Genomic DNA, 17,136 nt, shown 5'->3' on the forward strand with positions numbered 1-17,136 from the left:
ACCCCTGTGCCCGCCCCCCCCCCCCCCCCCCCCCCCCCCAAAACCCAGCCACACAAACCCAATACAGTTATAACATGCTGGTCCCATGAAGGGAATAATTAACCAGCATCTAGAGCATTTTGATATGTCAGAGATGCCCAGGAGTTGTGTATAGCTCCAGCATTTCATCACAAAGGAGCATCTCCCCGGGCAAGTGGATCCAGATGCATTAGCGGGACTCCAGCAAAGCAACATTTTCCCTGGAGCCCATGGACATACCACTGCTGGCTGTGGCTGATAGCATCCCATACAGATCCCCAAAGAGTTATAACAGCATAGTCCTGTTCTTGAATCTGCCATTTCCTCATTGTGAAGACCAATAAAAAATGCAAAATGGTCAGTAACTTTTAGATTAAACAAAAATATAAGCAAAAACAAACAAACAAACAAAACCCAAAAGAAAAAAAAAAAAAAAAAAAAAAAAAAAAAAAAAAAAACCACAAGAAACAAGACTGAAAAGCAGAACTAAAATCCAAATCTGCAAACCCACTTTCAGTATTCAAACGCCTCTGTCAGGAAAGGAATCTTTCTCAGAAAAGCTTTTTGAAAAACTGCCCAGCGTTTCCTTTCTATTTTATCAACATGCAGTTACAGTAGAAAATTGTCTTAACTATATAATGAGAAAAACTGTTATTTCAATTATTACACCAAAGATAAAAAGCCTGATAACATTAATGCTACCTATTACTACTTTGTAAATGAAAGGTTATTTACCTTTTGCAAAAAAAACAAAAAAAAACCAAAAAACCAGAACTAAGCTAAGGTAACCACATGGATTTAATAAACAAAACAAATAAACCTTAAGTGGTCTGGAAGCTTCAAAACAGGGGAAATATCAAAGTGAAGATACATAAATTAAGCATAAAAAATTAAATCTCATTTACTAGCAATGTTCTGTAAGATTGTCTGTGGATTCATAAATTCAGAGAAATTTAGCATGCAATGAGAAATAAGGGGAAGGGAAGCATGAAATGTAGTGGAAAAACAATCGTAAGTTAATTTAGGATGTGTTCTGCCTAGCACTGTTGAAGATCTAAATGAGGGCTCTTTAAATTGTAGATGTAGAAACAAGTCCTGGTGTGATTCACATTCTAACTTCAGATCTAACATGACATGATGAAATACATAAATGTTGCTTAGGATAGCAATGGAAGCTCAGTTTGCATCCCTGGCTTTTTTATAAATTTTGGTTGTGGTGCCATAGTTAGACAGCAATGCTTTGTAAAGTCTAACATTAACAGGCAGACTACCTTGTTTGCTCTCCCTTCAGTGCCTGAAAAATAAAACACAGTACAACAACAGGATAAAAATACCAATTATGGAACTGACGGCCAAGGGAATACAGTAAAATGACTTGCTGTTGTCTGCTTAGATTTTATAGAAGTATCATAGAATAGTTTGAGTTGGAAGGTATCTTGGAGGATCATCTAGTTCCAACATGAGCATCAGTTCATGCTGGAATCAGTACAGTCATGAACTGATTAAGCTGTTTTCTGGTCTGCTGTGTTAATAACAAATATTACACTCTGAAGCAGTACAAAATAAACCTGTAGCCTTCCTTTCCATTTCCATAACACCAGTATAAGCACAACTGTTCTGGTATCCAGATAGGTATCTCTAGAAGAATGTGTTGAAGATAGAAGCTCCTATTTACTTCAGGGGCTTTGAAAGGAGTTGCTACTTTGCCGCTTCAAGAATTGGGTCACTCATGAGCAAAACTCCATGCACTAACTCTCAGTGCAAAGCTGGCTCTCAGAGACGTATGCAGAATTAAATGTTGCAAGATGAGGCTCTGGTCCAAGCTACTTCTTCGCTGGAAAGAGAAAGGAAAAATCAGAAATAGAAAAGTAACAGGCAGGGAACAGTCTGCAAAACTGTGCGGTGATAGCTATCCCTAGGATAGGATATGACCTATTCTATCCTATTCCATCCCATCCCATCCCATCCCATCCCATCCCATCCCATCCCATCCCATCCCATCCCAACCCTTGCTAGCCCATGTAGCGTATGCAGTTCAGTCCTCCCAGGACAAAAACTGAAGTAGAACATTGCTTTTTGGCAGTTTTGGCAATCACAGAAGCCTGCAGCCCTAGGAGTGGTTGCTGTTCTCTAAGACTAGAACAAGCCTGGTCTCACTTGTTTAAACAAACCAGTCATTCAGTACATGTATACTGAAGTACATGTGGCCTATTCTAAACATCAAGCCTGAGAAAGAGATGTCAGCAGTACATGCAGAGCACAGTGGTTTTGCAAAAGGAGGGATGTTTGTAGAAGACAACCTGTTGCTGGGCATGTTCTGTGGTCAGAATAAGAGTCTGTAGTTAGGATGCTGATACGCTTTACTGTTTAAGCTCATCAGTTTAGAGCAAGAGGAAGATCACTGACAGTTTTATATTTGAACTAAAATAAACTAGAAGGCAAGGTAGTGTGTAATGCACTCCACTATTGCATGTTCAGCCTCCTTTGCTAAGATGTATGTATAAATGACATTTCTGTACACAACCTATATTGGTGAAATGGGCATGAGGATTTACTTTGCCTACATGTTGACTAGAAGTTCAGCCCTCCATGGGTAGCTGCAGGCAGTGTTAGCACACAGAGCATCTATGCATCTGGCAAGAAGAAAAATTGTGCAATGATTCTCTTCCACATCCTCTGCTACATTTTAGAGATTTTGGAGTCCCTATACAAGAGATAAGCAGATGGGCTGTGGAGAGCTCTGGATTTCAAGGGAATATTTGTCCTAGGCACTTTTTACTGCAAAATAATTGAGTATTTTTGCTGACCACAACAACATCAATTCTTGCACAATAACTGCTGCTGGGTATTGTAATGGAGAAAGATAATCATAATTCGTTAACTTTGTTGCACTTCCTACTTGAAAATGTTGCACTTGACTGTTGAGTCATAAGAGGTTACTTTTGTTCAAATTTTTAAGGTCCCACTTTTTCCTGCTATCAAGCTACTTCAAGACAAAACTAGTGTCAATGGAGGGTGAGATAACTTCTCGGTTTTGAACATTACATCCTCTTCTCAGTAAGCCAATGGGCCCTACACCCATCCTCACCCAGAGCTTCCAGAGACACCCAAAAGAGAACACTGAAAGGCATCTTTGCTGCTTTTCGTTTTTTATTTAAAATTCAGCAAAACGATAATTTACTCAGCATGTGACCTATACTTTATGTTGTGTTGAAAATCAGCCAGCAATGATAGAGCGGGAAAGGAAGTAAATAAGTTGCGCCATTCAACATGGCCCAACCTGGCCCCACCGCGCGTTGGGTTGGCATCCATCTCTCAGCAGCACAGCTGGAAAGGAACAGGGTTTTTTGTGTGCCCTGCAGGACTTGGGAGAATGCCGAGAGCCTTTGTTCTGCCGCAGGCAAGACCAAGATCTAACCAGGGATCCCTGACCCCTCAACCTTCCCATCTCAGGGTGGTATCGGCCGACTGGTTGTCAGGGCTGCTGTTTAGCAGGGCGGTTCTGCGGTGCATTTGAACGGGGACAAGGCGGGTTTCCAGGCTCGCAGCGGGCGCTGCCGGCGCCCGGCAGAGCCTGACCCACGCCCACAGCCGGCACCCGCCAGCGGACCGCGCCACCGGCTGCCCCAGCTGAGCACCTTCACCCCTGTTCGCCCATTGTCCGCGGCGGGCTTCAGCCGGGCCGGGAGCGAGGCAAGGCGAGTGCGCGGGGGCCGCCCTGCCCCGGAGGGGTTCCCCCGCTCCGGTGCCCCGGAGGGGTCCCCGTGCGGGTCCGGCTGCTGAGCGCCGCCGGGCGGGGCGGGTCTCGCTCCCCTCCGCGTCCCGCCACGCCGCTGCGAGGCGGCCGCCCCCAGCCCACGGCGGCCGAGGTGGGCTCCCGCGGCGCCGCCGCCGCCCACCGTCCGCGGCAAGGCGGGCCGGCGGGGCCGGGGGGCGGAGGGGGAGCGGCGGCGCACGGCGGCGAGGTGGCTCGGCAGCCCTCCCGGAGGAGCCCGGCCCACCTCTCCCGTGCAGGCACCCCCTCCTCCCCGCCCCGAAAGAGGAACTCCCCGCCCGCGCAGCCCGGCCGCGGCACAGGGAGAAGCGGCGGCGGCGGTAGCGGCGGCAGCGCGCCCGGCCCCTCCGCGCACCATGGCGCAGCAGCGCCCGCCGCCCGCCGCCGCCTGAGGCGCCCCGCGGCGCCGAGCCGAGCCCGCGCCCATGGCGGCGCCGCCGCCCGCCCTCAGCTGGGCGCTGCCCCTGCTGGCGGCGCTGGCGGGCGCCGCCGGACCCCAGAGCTTCGAGCTGCCGGGGGCCCCCATCGACAACATCGAGGTGAGCGGCGGCGCCGTGCTGGTGGCGGGCGGCAGCTGCCTCTACGAGCTGCGGCCCGAGCTGCGGCCCCGCCACCGCGTGGTGCCGGCGGCGGGGCAGGGCTGCGGGGAGCCCCCCGGCATGCGCAGCAACCTGCTGCTGTACTACGAGGAGGCCGGCGGGGTGGGCGTCCTGCTGACCGGCTGGACCCAGGATGGCGGCGCCTGCCAGGTGTGGGAGCAGCCGTCCTACCGGCAGCGCTTGAACCAAAGCGAGGTGGTCAGTTGCCTGCCCGACGGCTCCACCGCCGGCGTCGTCTTCCAGCAGGCCGGCGCCTGGTACCTGGCCGTGGCGGCCACCTACTCAACCAGCGCTGACACGAACCACCTGCACTGCGAGCCCTCGAAGTCGGACAAGGAGACCGTCATCACGGTGCGCAGCATGGTCAACCTGAAGTCCAAGGAGGAGCTGGGCATCATCAAGCGCAGGGAGGAACCTTTGCACTTTGTTGACGCGCTCCAGTGGGGGGATCACCTTTTCTTTCCCTACTACACGTTGAAGGCCAGGTTGAGCAATAACACGGAGCCACCCAGCATGGCTGTCCTGCGCCAGCTGCGCCCTTCAGAGGGTGGCCTTACTTTGCAAGGGCACGTCTATTTGGACTGCGGGTGCAGGAGCCTCATTATTTCCTCCAGCCTCGTCCGCCAGGGTGAGCGGGGCTGGTGGGTGGGTGTGTTCCGCCACAGCCACAACGCCAAGGCGTGGAACAGCACTGCCGTCTGCATCTTTGGGATGGAGGAGATGAAGGAGCAAGCCTGTGCATCCACGCACTTCAATATGAACGGGAAGAGCTGTGTAAGTCTGGGCATCGTTTGCTAAGCTTTCATCCTGCACGCCCTTGTTGACACTTATTGTTGTGGCTGGTGTCTGTGTGCATGACTCATGGGTTGTCCCTGATCTGGAGGCACATGAAGTTAGCGAGAAACTTCAGAGCCGCACCAGGCTTTGCATATCAGCCCTGGCTGTGTCAGCTCTAGTGATTTCTCCAGCTCGTTCTGTTTCTAAAAAGATGATCCTTTACCAGATTTTGGTATACTTCGCACCTACCTGTTGGGAAAGACACATCTGAGGGAGCACCTGAGGACATCCTGGGTCAGACCTGAGTCTTAGGCTTCTCCCTCGATGTGTGCTTTTCAGCCTAGGATTAGTCGTGTTTCATTTTATTTTCCATACAGCTTAGATAAAGCATCTCCTATCTTATTCTGTGCATTCACATCTCATGTCATTGCAGCTACATCAGAATTGGAAAAAAAAGCCCGTCAGATTGGCTCTGCGCACTGGGCTGTGTGCACTGTTATCCCTATCACTCACTAGTTTTCTGTGGTTGCCTTTTCAGTGGTTATTTGTGGTTGCTTGTTCAAGCCTCTCACAGTTGGCCTTGCTTGGGGGGACTCTCATAGCCACCTCCCCAAATCCTTGTGTGCAGCAGACAATAGGTGATATCTCTTTGTTGTTGCAGTGGTTACATTTTCACAGGCAGTGGTATCCCATGGAGTTCCCCATGTCACCTACTTCAGTAACACTCTCTTCAGCTCCTTCCTCCTTTTCAGGGTGAGCTGGGTACATGGAGGGTGGGATAGGAAAGGCTACTGGCTTTGTTGTGGTCTCAGTAGTAAAGAAATTACCTACCAGTCATTTTCAGGAAGGTAAAAATGTCCTTCACATGAAGAAGGTAATTTTGAAAGGCCTGTCCATGCTTTTCAGTTAGACTTTCCAGAGATGTGGCCAAATGACCACTGAAAAGTATCAAAGAGAACCATAGGGGATTCAGCAAGGCATCATGAAGCAAGCCCTAGGCCTTTTGCAGTTCCCACACCAGCCAGGGTCTTTGCAGCTAAGCTTCTGAATCCTTGATGTGTTATGATAGGAGTTTCTTCGAAATTCCTTGAAAGAAGTGCAGTAGATTTACTGTCACTCCTTGGCTTTCCTAATCTAACTCGTAGCGGAGTGCAGTGCTGAGATTTTTCCAAACAGACTACCAGAGGGCACGTGTGTTTCAGTCTGCTCATCTCCCTACTGAGCTGTGAGACTATTGCCAGTGTTAGAGGACGTGGTTGTGAATGAGAACCCCGTATGTGGGTGAGACAACTGTGCTGAAGTAAATAGTGAAACTCACTGCGGAGCCAGAGCCAATCCTTTGATTTCCAGTGCTAGCTTGCTGCTTACTGTGTGATTTCTGTGCTCCCACAAGGCAAACTTCCTGAATGAATTTGAAGTCTCATTCTGATCCCAAAATACCTATTTTCTTGCTGGAATTTTAGTTTATATTGTTTGTTCCTAATTACTCTTGGAGTTTCTTAGCAAAGTGCTTTCTGAGCCTGCTAAACAAAACAGAAAAAGAAAGCTCCCTGGGCATTAGATCCTTTCTAAACACCTTACAAAACCTCATGCAAGAAATTTCAGGCAAGAAGAGCCTCATAGATCTGGTAGACTAAGATAATGCAGGTACATATTTCTGCAGATAGTGAGGTACGTATTTCTGCGGATAGGGCAATTCCCTGTCCCCATTGCCTCTCAGGGCCTGAATATGAAAAATCACTTGTTTCAGGATTGGTCTGATTCAGATTAGACTCCTATGACTCCATAGTTACTTTCATGTCCCAAAAGGCTCATCCCTCCTGGAAATGTAGATAATATTTGGATACAATGTTGAAGAATCTCAACTGTAACAATCTTCAAAAGGATTGCTTACTTAACCTTGTGTCCCAAAGTATGATGATGTTATTGATCCTAATATTCTGGCACAAGAAGTGCAGTTTACGACTGAGAGAAAATTGGTATTTTAATATTTTGTGAGATAGCAGGACATGTGGGTCCTGTGAAGTAATGTGACCTATAACATTACATGGCTAATTAGCTCTCTTTTTAAAGCTAATTATATGCGCTTATGGCGTATAAACATAGAAATAAATGCATGTAGTTCAGCTTTAATATTTTTTTATACTACAGAAGGTTAGGCTAGGCTATTGCAGAGTAAGTTTGGAGATGACAGGCCCATATGCTGCTGCTTCTGGGTTGCTTTAGACCAGATCCTTCTACCGTCTCTCACCAAAGTATGGGAGTCCCTGCAATCATGGAATCATGCTGTTCTTGGACTCAGAAACACATGGGCTTCAGAGCTGACAGGAAGATGGAGTGTGGCACGTCCATCAGGGTGCAGCTTGCAGCAGTGTGTGCAGTCCTAGCAGTGGCTCTTGCCAGAAGGGAGTGCCTCATAGCACGGAGCTGTCAGGGCTACATTGTGCTACAGTGTGTAGAAATGGCAGCAAGCAACAGTACTTAACATGTGCTTTGAAGTCCGGTCTTTTAAAGACAGTATTGGTCTTGAGCAGAGGGGCTGTTGCAGCATTATGAGCACTTTATGTGCAAGACCTCTCTGGTGCTTGTGGTGAATGGACCGTGCTGAATGTCAGTGTGGCTTTTGCATTGCAGATACCATGTGTTGCAGGGCCCTGCAGGTCTTAGTCTTCTCTGCTGGGTACACTTGAATGCAGGAGCTGAGGTGTGATGTGATGTGTGTGGATCCCAGACATGGACTATCAGTTTATGTAGGAACTGAAAATACAGGGATTTTTTTTCACTGCAGTAGTACAATTTATAGTATGCGTATACATTAGGGAGTAGTGGCAGTTTGTTTTCCTTCTGATCTTGTCATCCTTCAGATTTCTGTTATCATTCTGATTACCTTTAGGCAAGACATCCTCTTACCCCTCTCCACTCACATTGCATTTCTCAATAAGACACTGCATGATGGGCTTAGCCCAGGGTATTTGTGGTCCTGAATTCCCTGTTATGCCATTGCTACATGGTGTACTCTGAACTCATTCCTGTAAGGTACTGAGCTTTCTGGCCCTAACCCAGTAAAGCACTTAATGATATATTTAGGCATATATAAGGATTTCTATCATCTTCATACCCATGCATTTAAAGTAAAGCATGTACTTGAGTACTTCACTGGATTGGAACCAAATTGCTCTGCATCCTGTTGGAGCTCACTGTAGGTGTGTAATCTCTTTAGCTTCGCTTTGCATCTTAGGCCAAAGTTCTCATTTGCATTAAAATTTAATGCTGGATTAGAGTCCGTCATTGAAAAACTGGTAATTTTTAAGATCCTTGCTTAGCAGCTTTTTTAAAAAGTATGTGACTGCTACAAATTCTGTGGAATTTCTCCATATGAGAAGTAAGTAAGTCCATTTTTGTTCTGTGCAGCAGCATGCACAAAGAAGTTTGTCCTACTTGGATATGTTTATTCAGGACATTGGCACTGCTTGATTCCCAGAGACGGGATCCCTATCTAGCAAGAGGCAAGTAGTGTTTTAGGTGAAACTACTCTGAAAACATTCTGCAGTTTTATATTCAGCTTTTTTTTTTCTTTTCTTTGATCCACATGTCTCTTAATTTTGAATATATCTACTTACATACACTATCAGGGTGTATGTGTTACTGGACTCTCTAGCATATCCTACATATACATAAGTGCATCTTCTTCACAATTTCCTTAGTTAATAAATGTGAATTTGCCAAATCTCATTCTCAGTTTATTTTCAGAAAGCTGACTGAGTACTTACAAACACAGGAGAAATGCTGGAATTTGTCACAACTTGCTGTGGGAGCTAGTGAACTTTAAGAAAGGCTTTTCTTCTGTTGTTCTGTGACAGAACAGGACCTACAAAGGTCTCAGGCCTCTCACAGACAAGCCAGGATGCTGTGAATCATAACCAAGTAGATGACGGGAGCTAGTGAACTTTAAGAAAGGCTTTTCTTCTGTTGTTCTGTGACAGTACAGGACCTACAAAGGTCTCAGGCCTCTCACAGACAAGCCAGGATGCTGTGAATCATAACCAAGTAGATGACTAGGGAAAGTGTTCCAATTGGAGAACATCAACAAGAGAGATGTAGAGTGTTACCTAACCATGATAATGACAAATCTGGAAATTGGTTTTGCCATTAAAAAGTTGCATGAGAAGAAAAGGATTCAGGGAGATTCAGGGATTCACAATTTTTCAGGTAGAAAATCCCCAAAAAGTTGTTAGGCATGTACCGGTAAGAAAGAGAATTGCTGTAGTTTATATTAAGGTGTTCATTTTATTATGTGAAAAGGCTAAGTAGTTGTGATAGTTACTAAAAGATAAGTTATTTCCATTGGATTTTCATCTATTATTTAATGCAAGTAAAGTCTTGTAACAGTCTGTTCTTTGAACTTTTTAATTTTTCAGTTGTTGATACATATGAGGGGGGTATGTGCCCCTTAATTTATCAAACATAATTTGGAATCCTAGGACAAATCCTAGCTGGTGTAAGCTCTACTGAAATGAGATTTTGAAGTCAACAGAGTCATATCAGTTTAATTACAGTCTTTAATTTGCAGGAACAACATTTGAATTTGTGTGGTAACTCACTCCAGAGTGATTCATGGTCTTTTATTTAAGGAAAGTATTACAGACTTCTAAATATAATTTTGTATCAAAATTGATCCTGTAATTAATTTTACAGTAGTAAAGTCAATCTCCTGAGTATTACAGACTGCTGGTGTTGCATCTGATGTTTGGTGGGTTTCTAAACTGAATAGTTCTGTCTCATTACAATGAGTTTTCGGATCATCCCTGTTTAGTGTGGCAAGTAAGCCACCGAAGACTTGTCAACTCTTGCACTCCAGGAATGGAGACTGCACAACCTCTCTGGACAACCTGTTCTGCTTCACTGCCCTCATAGTGATGCTTTTTCATTTCCTATTCACTAGAAACCTGCAGTGTCTCAGTTTGTGTCATTATCTCGTTACCTTACGTACACTTTGGTTAAAAGCCTGGCTTTGTTTCTTTGGTCCCTCTGAAATTGTCTCTTCTGTAGGCTGAACCAGCCCAGCTTTAAAAAAGACCTGTAAGTCATTCACCACAAAGCCATGTCCCTAAGCACCACATCTACAAGTCTTATAAATACTTCAGATGGGTGAAGCATGATTTATCCTTGGTAAATTTATGCTGGCTTTTCTCAGTCACTTTGTTTGTCTTGTGTCCAAAAATGGTTTCAGAAAGGATTTTCTCCATGATTCTCTGAGGAAAAAAGTTAGACCAGTTAATGTGTAGTTCCCTGAAAAAATCTTGGTTTTTTTTGAATATCGTTGCAGTATTTGTCTTAATTCAGTTGGAGACTTTACCTGATCTCCACACCTTTTGAAATAGGAGAAAATAACCTTTCAGCTTCATCAGACAGTCTCTCAGCATCTTCCTACAGATCCCATCTGTCTTCTGTAAAACTTGTAAAAGCTGAGATTTCTTAAGAGATCTCTGGCTTAATCCTCTCCCAGTACTCGTAGTTTCTCTCCTCCTTCAATTCTGTGTGTACAAAGGACGACAAGATGTGCTGGTGATGTCCAGCGCCATGTCTGCATCCACTGTCAGTAAATCTCCAGAGCTATTCAGCAGCTGGTGTGAATTTTTATTTTTTATTCTTTTATTGCTCGTGTGGTAGTGGAGGCTCTTCTTGTTGTCCGTACCATACCTTGCCAGTACCAAAACTAGGTGAGCTTGGGTTTTCCTAACACCATTCCTGCGTGTCCAGAGACTTCCTAGTCCTGCTTTCTCCTCCTTTATGCTGTTGTTCTGCAGTGTAGTTCGGTCATGACTTCCCTGTTTAGGTAGAGACTGTCTCGTGATATGTCTGCTTGTTTTCCTGAGTTTTGTGCTTGATGGAGATTGTCCTGAAAGACCTGCTAGCTTACTTGAGCTCTATTTCCCTTCAAAGCTGACTCTCAGGGGATCCCACTGACCATTTCCCTGAACACACTGAAGCCTGGTCTCCAGCTCTCTGCTCGGATTATCACATCTTCACTCAGTTCTTCGTTGTTTTTGTGTAGCAGGTACGAAAGAGCATCACTCTTGACTGACCCCACAGATTAACACAGCCTGGGGTCCCATCTTATTCACTCTGCCCCCAGAGCTTTGTAGTCCTGATCTGCACTAGGCCATGTCTTTGGTGTCTACATGAATGTGCAAAAATGGGTCGGGGTTCAAGGAATGGAAAATTACTGCAGTCTTTCTGCAATGGGTCAGGTCCCCTAAAAAAAGCCCCAACCTGTTGTTGCAGCATAGAAAGTGTGCCTTCGTTCCTCATAGTCACCCACCACTTCATTTTGCTCTCTGCTAATATGCTGTTCAAACTCAGTTGGTTTCAAAGCCTTTCTTTATGGAGCTTGTTCTCCATCACTGGTTATTAGGACACTTTCCACTTCTGTGAACTTAGATCTGAGGGCAGAGAAGGACTATTTCTGCTGCTGCAAGAAGTCACAAGTTTCTAGCTTCCCCATCTCAGGAGTCTCCATCAGCATGTCACTCAGCCATAGCCTTTGACTGTTCTTCCTGCTTTGCATCATGAGCCTCAGGATTTGCCTCTGCATTGTCTCCCTGAAGACTCTAATTTTCTGGTCATCCTTGATTTTTTGCAGGCTGCTCACCTGGACAGGCTCGTCCACCTAACACTGCTGGGCAATGCGCAATCCTGGAGATAAAATTTTGGAATGGTTCATCTTCTAATTCCTTAGCCCTAATAAAGGCTCAATGCATGCCCCAATATTTGTTACCCTCTGATATAGTAAAAATTGATGAAGGTGATCAAAGGATGGTGAAGTTAAGAAAGAAGAATGAAGTTCCCAAAGTTCTTTCCGCCTAAGAAAAGCATCTCTTTTTCCAGTGTTGACTACTGCTATGCTACTTACAGATCTTGTGTCCTTTTGTAGAGCTGCATCTGTTCTTTCACTCAGATGCTCAAACCCTTTATTTTTACTTTTTGGACAGCTGCATATGAGGAGTGCTGTGTGAGCTTAAAAAAAAAAAAAAAAAAAAAAAAAAAAAAGCTGCCCTTTCATATGAGGCATGCAATGTAAAATGGTCAGGAGGAAATCAAGACAGAAAGTAGAAGTGTGAATATGGTTGCTGCAGCTGGAGTCGTATGGAGATGCATCTGAGAATGAAGTGCCAAATAGAAAACAAGTACAAATACTTTCCATGCCAATAACCAAACAACTGTAGACTATAGAGGGACTACAAAGTAGAACAGAGGATGGAACTGAAGAATTTAAAAAAGGGAGGTCTCACAGTGTGGTATTATCTTTTCTTTTGCTTTTCTTGCTTTTGTATGCACCTGAAAATGTTACAGGATAGACAAAGAGATGACCATGGAGATGAATGACTCTTCAAGTGTAAGGGAAGTTTTGACTGTAAATGCATTTTTAAGAATGGATCTAGCTGTGAAAGAAGCAGTTCGGGAAGGCCCTACAGTGCTGTAACCCCATTAGTCACAGTGGAAGAGGTAAAAGGGCTTGTTAAAACAATAAATGAATGTGGATAAGGGGTGACAGAGAGGTGAAAGTAGCAGCTGCACCCTGGAGGAAATGGGCAAACTGGACAAATAGGTTGCAAAAGAGAGAAGGCAATTTTTTTTTGTGACTGTCCGCCATCTGAATTCCCCCTGTTCTTATCCATATTAGCTCAATGTCGTGTTGACCCTCCCTCCAGCAAGCAGAGGGAGGGGAGGAGACTTCCACACTTGTCAGTATTGGTTCTTCAGTCAGATGAGGAGGATGCACTGATATGACACTGGTTATTTTATTAGTATGTGGGTCAAAATAAAATCTGGCAGCAAAGCTTTTCAGAAACCGAGTGAGTACTCCTCTTTTCTGTGATCATGTTGTACAGAGTCTGCAAGGAACCTAGGGTAGTTTGTCTCTTTTGCACTACTGCATGGTGCACTGCAGAAAAACTATTCCTAATTTTGGTGGAAATGAAACTGTGGAAGCTCCATTCCCTCACTCCCTAACCCGAGTGAAGACTCATTGAGTACACTAGTTCTGGAGTTCTGTTACGTTCTGATCTATTAATAAAGTGAGTTGACTTTTTCCACCTTGAAGTGCTTGCACTTTAATCACACCCTGCCCCACTTCCCTATCTAACACAGACCTCCAGGGTACTGGATTCTCATGGCCAAGTGAGTTTTACTGAAGTTCTGTGCCAGTGCATGACAGTTCCCTGTGTCTTCTTCCAGCTGCATGAAAAAAGAAATAGTGACTTTAAATATGGAAGTTAATCAAGTCTTCTTTTATTCCACGTGGCTGTTCTTTCAAGCTAATTAAAATAATTCAGCTGACTGAAGAACATGTTAATGGATTTAGGATTGTAATTCAGAAAAAAAATATTTCTAGTGGAAAGACTTTTTGGGGTTAAGCCAGCATCATAGCATGCAAGAGAGTTGAATTCAGCTATTACTGTGTTATGGATTTGCTAAATAACATTGAGAAATGCCTTCACCTTTCTTCTTAATGTCAATTTTGATGGTCCATTCCACACTTTGTTTTGTGCATTTAAGTGAGATAGGCTCTTGCACTCAGAGGGTTCCTGTAGGTTTTAGGAATTTGTCCTTGAGGTCAAAATTCTGGATTTTGTAAGCTAACCTACAGGGCTTATTCCCAAGGACCTGGTGTTACCTGAGCTCTTGTCTCCTACCTCTCCATGCCTGCCACTCCTTTGTGCCAGCACTGGTGTATGTGCAGCCACACGTTCATCTGATGAGGAGCGTGACTCAAATGAAGATGTAGGTAGGTAGATTTACAGAGCATTTTCTAGGCACATCATTGCCGTAACTAAGTTCATTGGAAAACATACAGGAAAGGTGAAGTAAAGCTTGGCTGGGGTTGCACCCATTTGGAGAGCAGGTGGGATCACACCTTTGGCAATGTCTACCACAGAGATTGACTTGGAGCAATTAGAGGACTTTAAAACTGAGTTACTGTTTACTGAGGAGACACATGGGCTTCTGGGGAGTTCCCCTGGTAAATGGTCCTATTCTCACATATGTAGATTTCCCTTCAACACTCAGTCATCTACAATCAGAGTTATTTGGTTTGGTTTTTCATTCCTCAAGATACAGGGATTTCCTGCATGTTGTTTTTTTCATGAACTGCTTACATGTGTTTGCACTTGATTTCCTCTCGGTGGGATGGAGAATTGAGGGTAACGTGTTGATTTTAAAGCTCACACAGCTACATTTATGTTTTGCATGACATGAACTTTATATTGCTTTATCTCATTTTTATGTTTGTGTAATACACAAATTGCTACTTCCTCTAGTGTCAAGGAAGATGAAGGTTTTCATTTTATACACATAGGCATAGTTTGTTTGAAGTGCCTCCTTTCTCCAGAACATTTGCATACCTTTGAAATTGGTTGCTGAGTGTATCTAGCCTTCAGGTGGTGGCAAAGCATGGCTTCGTTGAGAAGAACTGGAAATTCTGAATAACCCCAGGACTTATGTCCCAAAAAAGAGAAGTCCTATTGCAAAGTAACTTACTGCTGCTGTGCTGAGTACGTATCTCACTGAAGTCAGTGATTTAACTGCAGCAGATGCTTGTTACAGAAATGACCAGTTGTCATATATGAAAAACTTGTTATGTGTGTAATTTCCAATAATGTGTTGCTCTGGAACTGTGTCAGAATTGGAATGTTACTCAAAGTATTGTCTAAAGTTGGGTTCTCTGAGAATCTTTCCAAAGATTCTTCTTTTCCTCAAAGTTTTGGAGTATAGGTGAATGACTTTTTTATATGTTTTTGTTATATCTGTTTCTTAGGAGGCACGATCAATCAAGAAATTACCTACCTTGATTCACTCTGGATTAGTGGCTGTTTATGGCACAGTTGTTTTGAATCATATAGTTCTCTTTTTGGGAACAGATGATGGACAGTTACTAAAGGTAAGCTGAGTGTGGCAGTTCTTCCCTTCTCCACCAGCTGCTTCTGCTGCTGTTCGAGTGGGTAAATATTTCCTGGTTTATTCAGTGTATTATAAACAAATAAGATCCCCTGAATCTCTGTTTTTTGTTTGGGATATAACTGCTGTATGGTCATTTGGAGAGCAAGATAACTTTCAAAAGCAATTATGTACCCTGCTAAAATTCAAGTAAGCATTTCATTAAAACGCTAATGCCCACAGTATTAATTTACAGACTGTGGAGTTCTCAGTTATTTTGCCTTGTTTCCTCCCTTGCTTTGGTTTTTTAGTAGAAATATTAAATGCTGTTAGATTTTGGAAATGTGTGTGTTTGTTTGTTTGCCTGTGTGATGTGAAAAGCTGCCCATTAGAGAGACTCATTTTGCCTTAGCTTCTGAATAGTTGACCTATGCTAACTTAAATCCATTGCTTGAAAGTGAAAGTAATCTTATCTCATTACCAGACATTTCAACCATCCAGTCAAAAGTTTTTTATGCTTGAATATTTTCTGGGTTTTGTGAGAATGTCTTTTTTGCAGTACAGACATTTCCTGTCTATGCTGCAAAGGATGGCTCTCATTCATTGTCTTTATTAAGCAGACATTTGGAGAGGAATATAGTAGAGACCTTGAAAAGCTTTGTCCATTTGATTTCATTTTGCTTTTGATAAAGAAAAATGAAATTGATGTCTTCCATGTCTCCTTAACACTGTGGAGACAGTGAACACATCTCCCTTGTTTAGTCATGAAAAACCAATGTTGATGTGCTTGCAAAACGAAGTTTATGGGGTCTCTGATTCCCTAGAATCCTGTGCAAAGGGTGGTGGAGTTGGGCAAGGTAAGGAAAAGAAATATCATCACAGGAATATACTTAGAGTAGCCACAAAGAAATTTGTGTAAGTTCCTTTTTACTCTATGGGTTTCTGAATGTTAGTTTGTTTTCTGAAGGCTGATACTTTCTTCTCCACTGATAGGAGTAAAAGTTTGTGATTTTGGGATATAGGCATTTCTTCCACACTCAGTTTCCGAATCAATCAGTAACAGGCTTGGTGGAAGGCATGTTTCATATGCTAAACCAGTGCCAAATTCAGTGCTAAATGTGTCTGGCATGGATTTTGTTGAAATTCTGTTCTTATGGTCTCTTCCTTCATCCTTTTCCAGTGTGAGAACCAGTGCGGTAGGTGAATTGAATCATGGCACAGTAGTTCATCTCAGAAGCTTTGATGTAACTCAAATTAGGCTTTTGTTTAAGATGTTGAGTGATCAATAAAAGAACATGGGAATAATTTAATTACACGTTTTAGGCTGTTCTTGATGAGGATATGAAATCTAATTGCCCAGAGGTTTTATATGAAATTGAGGAAGAAACTTCCATTTTCCCCAAACTACGACTTGATCCAGTGAATAATAACTACATCTATCTGTCCTCTGCCAATAAGGTAAGTACAATATTTAATAAAATAATGCATTAATATAAACTACTGCTTTATGGATTTATCCCACTTTATAAGTGAAGCATCAGTTGTGTTAGAGTTAGACTTTTAATATGCAAACTGCAGTTACCAACTTACATCTAATATCTGGTTACATTGTCTAAGTTAGGGCTGCATTCCTGCAGGGCTTGAAAGGGCTTCTGCTGTCATGGTGCTGCCCAGTGTTGTTATGATCCAGCAATACCCTTAATTCCATGCTTATTTTATGCCATTCTGCCGAGAGAGTGTTTTTTTCTGTTTTGCCTGGAGGCAGGAAAGCGCAGATCATGCAGAGTCAAGCTTAGAGATAGCAAAAAAACCTTGTCCACTCTTTGGAGACAAAGCAATCCAGATGTTGGTAGGTCAGGGTGTGCCAGTCAGTTAAGGAGTTTCTAAAGTGGAGAAATCTCTTAATTTGAAAGATGGCTTTGAAGCCTTAGTTCTGATGAAATCAGTGATAAAGCTGTAATCAGTGATAAAATTCCCATTGTCTTCAGTTAGGCACAGACTTCTAAAGAACATAACAAAAGGACAATGAGG

General features: G+C 43.7%; 1 protein-coding gene across 1 annotated transcript in view; it reads left to right on the plus strand.

Moving 5' to 3' along the window:
- The first annotated feature begins 4,218 nt into the window (after positions 1-4,218).
- The window catches only part of PLXNC1 (plexin C1), a 70,527-nt gene continuing 57,609 nt past the window's right edge, over positions 4,219-17,136 (plus strand). The window contains exons 1-3 of the mRNA XM_066183381.1: positions 4,219-5,166; positions 14,987-15,109; positions 16,429-16,563. Coding sequence (XP_066039478.1) covers positions 4,219-5,166; positions 14,987-15,109; positions 16,429-16,563 — 1,206 coding nt within the window. The remainder of the gene's footprint in view (positions 5,167-14,986; positions 15,110-16,428; positions 16,564-17,136) is intronic.

The sequence above is a fragment of the Chamaea fasciata genome, unplaced genomic scaffold (genome assembly GCF_029207755.1).
Source record: "Chamaea fasciata isolate MVZ Bird 193981 ecotype frontalis unplaced genomic scaffold, bChaFas1.0.hap1 SCAF_5, whole genome shotgun sequence".
In the NCBI taxonomy this organism is placed as follows: domain Eukaryota; kingdom Metazoa; phylum Chordata; class Aves; order Passeriformes; family Sylviidae; genus Chamaea; species Chamaea fasciata.